This window comes from Lepidochelys kempii, chromosome 4 (assembly GCF_965140265.1).
Source record: "Lepidochelys kempii isolate rLepKem1 chromosome 4, rLepKem1.hap2, whole genome shotgun sequence".
NCBI lineage: Eukaryota > Metazoa > Chordata > Testudines > Cheloniidae > Lepidochelys > Lepidochelys kempii.
This window is the reverse complement of record NC_133259.1, coordinates 59,080,050-59,089,623: the sequence shown is the minus strand read 5'-3', so window position 1 is coordinate 59,089,623 and position 9,574 is coordinate 59,080,050. Positions and strand designations below refer to the sequence as shown.

The 9,574-nt window shown below is 37.5% G+C and overlaps 1 protein-coding gene across 6 annotated transcripts in view; it reads right to left on the bottom strand.

Moving 5' to 3' along the window:
- Nucleotides 1-352: 352 nt before the first annotated feature.
- Nucleotides 353-9,574, bottom strand: part of TMEM131L (transmembrane 131 like) — a 126,709-nt gene continuing 117,487 nt past the window's right edge. For 5 of the 6 annotated variants that reach the window (XM_073341401.1, XM_073341403.1, XM_073341405.1 and 2 more), the window contains 6 exons: nucleotides 8,949-9,027; nucleotides 7,338-7,423; nucleotides 5,707-5,827; nucleotides 3,546-3,634; nucleotides 1,853-1,995; nucleotides 353-768 (listed from right to left, as the gene is read on the bottom strand). In XM_073341401.1, the coding sequence (XP_073197502.1) occupies nucleotides 490-768; nucleotides 1,853-1,995; nucleotides 3,546-3,634; nucleotides 5,707-5,827; nucleotides 7,338-7,423; nucleotides 8,949-9,027 (797 nt within the window). In that variant the 3' untranslated portion in view covers nucleotides 353-489. The remainder of the gene's footprint in view (nucleotides 769-1,852; nucleotides 1,996-3,545; nucleotides 3,635-5,706; nucleotides 5,828-7,337; nucleotides 7,424-8,948; nucleotides 9,028-9,574) is intronic. The other variant, XM_073341402.1, reaches the window with a different exon arrangement.

Genomic DNA, 9,574 nt, shown 5'->3' with positions numbered 1-9,574 from the left:
GATTTTAAAGCCTGATATACAGCCAAGGCATAGCATCCACAAATAACTGCCTGTAGAAGCAGAATTTGAACATCTAAATATCCGCAACTGTAATTGCAAACAGTTAGATGGCCAAGTGTTACCATTTGCTGCAATTATTTATAAGTGCAATTTTGTACCTGCAAATTTAGAGGCCATTGTTGAAAATCAAAACTTTATATGAAATATGTGCAATGAAGGTGAATATATTGCTATGAGAATCTGATTTTTTTCCACCTTTTGAATACTGTGTTTTAAATTTTTAACCTTCACGTGATGTTAACATAACATTTTGTATAGAATATTAATTCTTAAAAAGTACTTAATACACAGATTTCTGTAAAAAATGTTTATTGTCCATATAAAAGTGCCAAAATATCCACCAACACTGTAATCTAGTTCAACAGCCAGCTTAATCTAGTAATCAAAATTGCAAGCATCTTTATTCACATTTTTCAAATCAAATTCCTGTCACATGTTTCCACAGTAACCCGAGTCCCTAGAAATTGGAAAATTTGCATTCCGGTTGGCTGTTGTAGTCCATATGTCCAAGTTCATATAGGCACGGAATGGGTTAAACCTTGGATAATACTCCTGCTTACACATAACAGCCTGGTTCTCAACATGAGCTGGGTGTTGACCGGTGGCACTGACTGGGCAGCAGCTTTCATAGACATCACTCTGTGGTGCCCAGATGGAACCAAAAAGTCCAGACATTGGAGACAAGCTTCTGGCACTTGAGAGGTAGGGCTGCAGGACAAGAAAAAAAGCATCAGGGCAAAGTGCAAGCTAATATGTTGGGGAAAACAAAAACAGAATCTGAAAACACACACACTACATGGGAGGAAGAAGCCTGGGGAGCAGAACTGCTGAGAGAAAACTTGGGATCATATAGCCAGGAAATTATAGACAGGAGTTAACAAATTACATGGTTTCAAGAAAAAGGCCAATGCAGTTTTGGGTTGCATATGCAAAGGCATTTCATAAAGCAGGGCAGTATTAGCCTTCTTATATATGGTTCTGATGTGACCACAACTGGAGTACTATATTCAGTTCTGATCAGGCTTCCCCGCAAAAATATAGAGAAATGGAGAAAATTTAAAGAGTAACACAGAATATCATGGGGATGAAGGACTGATTTAAGAGGCAAGACAAAAATAGCTAAAGCTGTATAAGCTTGGCTAAGAGATGACTAATGGAGGGACGTGGTAACGTGCTACAGCACTACTGGAAGAACAGAGAGGAATTATTTAGAATGGAACACACTGATGTGAGAGTAATGGGGTCCAAGTAAAGAGAAATTTTAGAATGAATATCAGGACAAACTTCTTGAAAGTGAGATGTATTAGCCTGTGGAACAGTCTGCCAGTGGAAGTGATAGAAGCCTCCGTCCGGACTTTTAAAACCAGCTAAAACACTAAGAAATGTATTGCAGGGAAAATCCTGTTCTTCAGGAAAATAGACTGAATTATCTAATAGGTTTTTCTAGTCTCAAACTTCTATGATTTCAGATTACATTCAAATAAAATATAGAATTAATGTCCCTCTGTGACCCTGCAAATTTCTATCACTTCTTCCATCCTGTGCCCTATTGAATCCACTATGAATATGTGCTGTTGAAATCATCTCTTGCTTTTACTGATGAGATTTGTCTATTAAACTCTCTTTTCCTATTGTAAACACAAAAAATACATTTTAAAAGTGGAAGATTTTCATCCCAGTGTAGGAGAAGGTGATTATATCTAAAGACAACACTACAATACATTGCACTGTGGGACTGAAATAAACATGGCCCATCTCTTCCTGTTCATCTGCAGGTGACAGGAATACTCACTGAAGAGTTGACGTAACTGGCTTGTTCCCAGGCAGGCGTCATGTTGGGTGGAGCGCTCCAGGTAGACTGACAATTGTGATCAATGAAGGCGGTATTTTGCCCCTCTGCAGTACATGGGAAGCCATTGGGGTAATTCATATTTTCTGCAGTTGAGGAGAGATAGAGAACAAAATTAGCTTTTGCATTATAAATTCTATTAAACTTTCTGCGGGGCGCAGGCGGGCTGAACTGTCCCAGCATGAGACACATTAAAACTGCTAGCCGGCTTTCACCAATCCAAGGTGATTTCCTGGCAATACAGCAATCACCCCTTTGTAACATTTACATATTTCCGTGCATCTTTCAAACCTACAATGTAAACAGGATTATCGTTTCTTATTAGCTACTACTGGGGCCATTAGCCAATTGCTAGCAAGGGGATGGGTAAAGGCTACATAAAATCTTTTATCTCTGGATTGCTGGAGATTGAAATCCTCCATTAGCCACAAAACAGGTAGAGCATGGACAACATTAAGACAAAGCTTCCCCATCCTTCCCTGCCCACATGTCTCAGCCCTAAACTTCCAAGGGACTACTGGGATTCAAAATCCTGTGCTCTCGTAGGTTCATCTTTAAATATAGCCTACCTAGTAGTACAGTATTCCAGGTAACTGTGAACGTGCTCAACGTGCAAAATAAATCACATCCTGGGGAAAAAAATGGGCCACAAGAGACGTTATGTTGCACACACTAGTATACTGAGCTCTGTCACAGAGTGCACAATCTGTTGGGATTTCTACTTTGAGAAACCTGGTCTTTGCATAGCACTTTTAAGTTGCCTTGTTATTTCCCACGTGCACACACAACCCAATACTGTATAGTACTTGGTGTCAAAAATTTAAATTTGAGTAAACAACAACTTCTCAAAAGTTTACGAACAAATACTTTTCAAGCTTTCTATTCATAGATTTGTTTCAGCTCCCTTACTCTCCACCAATGAGTACCGACACAGTTGAAGTCTGAGATTTATGAGTGGGGTGCAGAGAAAGAATGGTAAAAAGAGCACTCTGGGCCTGATTAACTCTGCTGGAGTTAATGTAGTCCCACTTGTAGAAAACTGATGTAAGTGAAATCAAAATCAGGCCTTTAGGAAGCTCGGCAAACCAGGTTTTGGGTCAGTGGGTCAAAAACCTCATTCGGGTTGTTCCAAGTCAGGAATTTAACTAAGGGTGTCTGAAAAATCTCATTCTAGAGAGGACCATGTGGTTAGGGCACTAGAACAGGAATCAGGAGACCTGGATTGTTTCCCTAGATCTGCCACAGACTAAATTATTTAACCCCTCTGGGCTTTAGTTCTCTAACTGGAAAACAGACATAACTGCACTTTCCTTCTCCCATCCTTTGTCTGTCTTGTCCAATTAGATCATAAGTTCTTCGGGGTAGGGACCAACTCTTGTGTGTCTTCAGCACCTCGCACAATGGGCACCTCATATTACCTGGGGTCTCTAAGCACTACTGTAAATACACATACATGATAATAACTAATTTCTCCTCATTTATTTTACCCTAATTAAAAGAATTAGCAAGTTCAGCTCTCTAACAGTCTAGTGCTAGTGGTTTTAAAAGAAAAAATGATATTAATTACCTTGCTTTCCAAAGAAAGAGAGAAAAGAACATGCTTAGTGATATTCTGGAAGTTTAGCAGCACTCTTACCTTCTGGAAAAGCACTGTATTCATTCATCTCTAATGGGCAATACATGTTGGGAAACTGGCTATCGCAAGTTGCATTCCAATCAATGAAGCTATTACAACAAAATCAAACAACAAAAATCAAAATACTGTACAGGGTTTATGAAAATAGTTTAAAAACACTAAGATACTGTAAAACTATTAGATGACAATTGCCTGAAATAAGTGATCGCACTTCACACATGCTGATTACATAATAGTACAGAACAGTTATTAACAGCAATGGTGTGTGTTAAAATTAGGCTAATTCTTATACTGAGCGGGGTGTTGTGGAACAATTTTTACAATGGGGTGTGCTGAAAGCCATTGAATCAAACTGTAAACCCTGTATATGATGGGAACCATTTCAAGCCCTGGGGTGCAGTACCCCATGCCCCCCTAGTTCCAGCATTTATGATACTGAGCATTTTTTAAAATCTTTTCCCCATAAGGTGGAAGAACAGACTAGTGGCTAAAGTACAGGACTGATAAGAAGGTTATCTGAGTTCTGTTTCTGGATCTGCCACAAACTTCCTGTATTACTTAAGCAAATAAAAACCTTCTGGGATTCAGTTTCCCCATCTGTAAAAAAGGAATTACAGTATGTTCCTACCACATAAGCATCTAAGGAGGCTTTATTAATTAGTGTTTACATTAAAAATACCCCTCAGATTGCTTTAAGTGCTATGGAAATGTGAAATAGCATTTGATTGTGTTTAATTAATACAAATTTTTCCTAAATCCTAACCCTGGTGTTATAATCAAGGTTATCTAAATGTTTCTATTCATAACTGCTAAAAATAGGGGTTTCTGCCTTAATCCCTTCAAATCACATTAGGCTCCTGGCAAACAAGTTGTCCTCTCGTATTTACTTGGATCTGTTATTGTATTAGTTTTCAAACTAAAATGATTTCAAATCTTTCAAAAAGGTTTTCTAAGAGTAGTTCTTAAAGATACATCAGAAATTAAACAAGCACTACTGAGGAGTAAATCTGAAGAGCCCCAAGGACTCAGTCTGGATAGGCTAGAAGGGTAAAACAATTTTACTACTCTGAGGTTGTGTTAACCCTGTTATAACATCCAGGCAATAAGAAACCAACATGAGTTATTACAATTTAAAAGCAAATAATTGTACATAATTTTCATGTATAACTTTATGTCAAAATAATACCAAAATTATGACATGAGCCTTTCAAAGCAACGCAGTTTAGTATTAGAACTGCCACATACTACCATTAACTTGCTCTGCCTAAAAATTACAGCCTCAGAATACTAGTTACTGTTGCTTCCCATTAGGGCTGCAGTTTTCGGACACACCAGGTTTAAAATCAGATTACCTGGCTGCTTTAATTCAAAATGTCATTGCTTGTGGACATCTGAGTCATCACTCTGATGTCATATTTGCCCATAGCTTGTGAAGGGAAGAGCCAGTGGTATTTTGCAGTTTGAAGAGGACACAGTAAGATGCAGTGTGTTTGTCCCTAGTCTTCAGGGCCACTGCACCATGCATTCTAAACTATTTTTTCCTGCAATTTACAGGATGGAGATACAGTTGTGGGGGGGGGGGGGGGGAATGATCTTTCCTGCCTGAGGTTCACTGCTGTAGGAAAATCAGTGCCTCAAGACTCGGGAAAGCCTGAGGAAGTCAACCCAGCCTGTATTTTTATACTATTTTCAACCTGTGAATATTTGATTTTATCTTTCATGTACCCTTTTATTTATTTATTATGCATTTAACATTTTTACCCAGGACTGGATTCATGACTATAACAATAGGAAAGCAGACATAAAGATGAGGCACCCATCTCCATCAGAGGGAAAAGAGAGAAATCAAAAAGCTTTCCAAGAATGATTTGCTTAAATTTGTGAGAAATATGAAGTTTTGAAATACCTACATACGAGTGAGAAAGCTGGTCAATTTGTACTGACAATATTAATACCATGTGCTGAAAGCTAACAAACAGCTTTAAACAGTATGTCTACAGTAAGATTTTTGCTCACTAGATCTTAACATGCAACCATAGCATAGAAACTGTTTAAATGGCACATGCTTAAACATTGCAAGATAAGCTCAGATACATTCATGCTGTTAAGGCCGTACGCTGAACAATGCAATACCAAAAAGTTTAAGCAAAAAATAACTTGCCTATTTTGAACAGAAGGGGTTTCCTGGATCATGCACGGTACGTTATTCTCAAGGTTATAGTTTAAGCTATTTGTCAAACAGACTGGTTGAGCAGGCCACAAGTCTCCTGTAGGATAAAGACCTAGAACGGCAAAGAGATCTTGTTTGCAGTGTATGAAATGCAAAAGTACAGAAATGAGGGATCCACCAAATCCTAGTACTATGGTGAATCTGATTCTCAGATCCCCAGTAAAAAGGTTGTATGTAAGAGAGAGAATCCAGCCAGAGATCTCGCTTCATAGTTTTCACAAAGGACAGTACCTGTCCCTCCCTCCTATATTACTACTTGAACCCAAAAAGAAGGGCTGTCAGTATAAAAAGAAACCTCACTAAAAGACTCCAAGACAGACCAACTGTCAGGGCCAGATCCTACAGCTGATATAAACTGACTCAATGGAGCTAGGCTAATTTATACCAGCTGAGGATCTGTCCCTAAGAGTGTATGTCACTGGATGAAAATTCCTAGGGAAGAACTTATTGACAAATGTTTATGTTTGATGGAACTTGCTGTGCAGATGATAACAAAATCAGACACTTTTCTATTGGTTAAAAAAAAAAAGATTGAAGCGGATTCTGAAATTCAACACAGCAAAAAGGAAAGATTCCTACAGAAAGTACATGTGATGTTGAAATGACATCAGTGATGAGAACTGGTACTTGTACCTTTCATCATGGGAGGATGGACTAAATGAAAATGAGTCCCTTCCCAAGACTGTTTTCACACTAAATTTGAATACTGACTACATGTTTGTGTATTAAAACTTCTCCTCAGGAAGAGACTCTAGTTTTGAACAGAAGAGCTCACGCTGCTAGAGCCATTAAAAACTGGAACAAACTATAAGTGCACATACTTCTTAAAGGAAAAAAAGACATTAAAAAATGAGAGAGAGCAAGATTCAGATTTCCTCTCTGATTCACAATTATATTCTACAAGCTCTAATTTATCCTGTAATCTTTTACTTCACAATTTGTTAATCCCACCAAACAGATGAACATTATTTCCATTTGAAATGCAGACAAACGAAAACAACCACATATTTAAGAGCCCAAATCATCACATCATTCATTTTGGAGGGAGTAAGGTCAAAAAGGGCTGAGGACTTTTTCTCAGTCATGACTTAGGAAATTAGGAGAGAAATATCTGATGGCATTAACTGTGTCTCAACTCTACTTAAGACAAGAAGTCAGTTCTTTTGACCTCTCAATCATGCTGGTAACTGTTTAAATGTTACTCTGCAGTCAGGGTGCTTAGTCTGTGCAAAGCATGACAACTGTCAGGAAAGAATACAAAAAGTGTGAAATGACACATGAATCCTGCCTTTTTTCAGTGAGAATGCCATAAACAAAGTCTAGGTTATAACAAAGAGTAGTGATAGTAAAGGAAGTCTTCTCTGAGTCCTTTTTAGTTGTCAGGAAGTTTAAAAAAAAAAAAAAAAGTGAAGTCCTCAGCAACGCAGCTCAAACACAGCAGTCTGACAGTAAAGCCCTTGTGGGTTTATACATAAACGTAGTTAAGAAACATAATGTGTGGTACTTATGTGTACTACTGTATAAACAATAGCACCAAATCTGCTGTTGAAAAAGTAACTAACCTGTATTTTTGTCAGGATCTGCAGTTATGTCAGCGAAGTTGGGACATACGGTTTCTGGATACTGGGGGACAGTATTTATGTCTCTGCTGAATGAAGACAAAGGACTTTTTAAAATTTTGGATTATCAACATTGAAAAATGCCCTAGTGATTCTTCTCCTGGAAAAGAAAATTCAAGGAATTTTATAGGTTTTTTTCATGTTGAAAATGTTTTGATGGATGTCTCTAGAGTGGAAGATACTAAACGGAGTGATGGAACACTAAATAATAGCTGATACTGTAGGGAGCATGGAAATGGCATCCCTTTGCTCCACAAATTAAGTTTTTCCTTTGCCTATTCTCCTTACTCTGGGCTATCGCATACCTCACAATCTTATTTTAGTGCTTCTTACATGTGGAAAACAAGTAAAATACTAATTATCTTAACTCTTTATTATCCATATTTCAGATGATCTGAAACTCATATAGGAGCCAAATTTCATTTATAAACATTCTGATTACCTGAAGGTTTCAGATGTCCCCCAAGCCATTCAGATAATCAGAGTTTACTTTAAGATAATATATATAACATATTCCATATTTTAATGTGTGTGTATTCACATATTCCATATATATCTAATTTAACTGGAACACAGACTGAATTGAGACTAAATGAGAGCACAGTTCATAGGTTCAGACTGAGATTAAGTTTGTTTGGGATGAGCTTTAGCTATTAGTGATTGCTAAACATAAGAGGTCCTCCCACATCTTTAAAACCAATAGGTCAGTTTTCCATATACTGTACTACAGAAATTTACTTCTCAGAATAATGTCACCTGCACAAGAGGAAGAAAAAGCTCTCGTCACTGAGAGCCCAACTCTTCTTTTTGGGCGCGACCTCTCTCCCCGTCTGTGACATTTTGGCCTCTATCGCTCTCCCTGCAGATATCAGAGATGGTTCCCAATTTGTTGTTGGAGATACAGGCTTTTGGCCATGGCCCTTATAGCCCTACACCAGATGAGTATTTCCAAAGCTGCACTGAAATACTCCGTTATCAGTAACCCCGGGGAAAAGATGTAATGGACTCTATATAGTAGCTGAATCCGACTTGTCTCAAACTGGGAGTGAGATGAAGATCCAGATCACGAAAACTTTAGATGCGGCACATATTATAGTAAGGGGGAGGATATGTCAGAGAAAGAAAAGGAACAATTTTCGAGTTGTCTCAGGACAGCATGATTCTCATAAAAAGAACCCCATCAACTTAAAAGTGACACATTTGTCTGATCTTTTGTTACCTAAAAATTAGCACTGAAAACTACTAGAATGGGAAGATAATACAGAAAAAATAACTTCCTTATTTTTCTTATGCATCCCATATTTCTCCTGCATAACAAGCAAGGTTTCCCTATCATTTGGGGAGGTTTTTTCATAAAGCTACAGGGAAGAGAGAAACATTTTCAACACTAGGAAAACATGACTGTACTACCACAAAAATTAGCAGAGAGAATCAAAAGCAGGTGTAGGACCTGAAACTGTTTTTATTTTAATTCATTTTAAAAAAACCTAAAAATATTTCAAGTTGATGGAGTTCCTTTAATATTTTACTGGGGTAGACTTAACAAAAATTTACCTGGTATTGCAGATGTTATGAGACAGATTTAAAGTGATGGGAGTTTCAGTTGGAAAATCATTTTGTGAAATATTCTCCCCTAAATAAAACAATGATTGTGAATCAAAAAAGATTTTGAAAACAGGAACATACACAATACCTTACCAATGGTGTGTATGAACTTACTTCTCAGTGTGGAATGTCAGTACCAGCACTTACCATTTCAGAATGTATTTATTAAATATGCTTATTCATAAACCCGTCTGAAATCTATACAGGTGTCATGTATTATATGGATTCTCAACCTGGAGACCATGACCCCTTCTTTTTGGCTAGCTAAGAGGAGGGCCCAGACATTTTTTTTCTTTTGCAATATGGGCCCAGGATTTGGAAAAAGATTGAGAACCACTATTCTACCAGAAGAGTGAGTTCTTCTGTGGTGTCAGACTTTATGAAAAGAAAATACATTTATTTAAGCATTGTTTTTTGTGCAGTGTTCACCTTAACAATTGTTACTATCTAACATTTATAATGTTAATTATTCATTCCTACTTACTATCAAAATGACTCTATTTGAAAAGAGTTACACTACATTATGAATACATATGGTTGACAACTTTCTAATCACACAAAACTGAACACCTTTG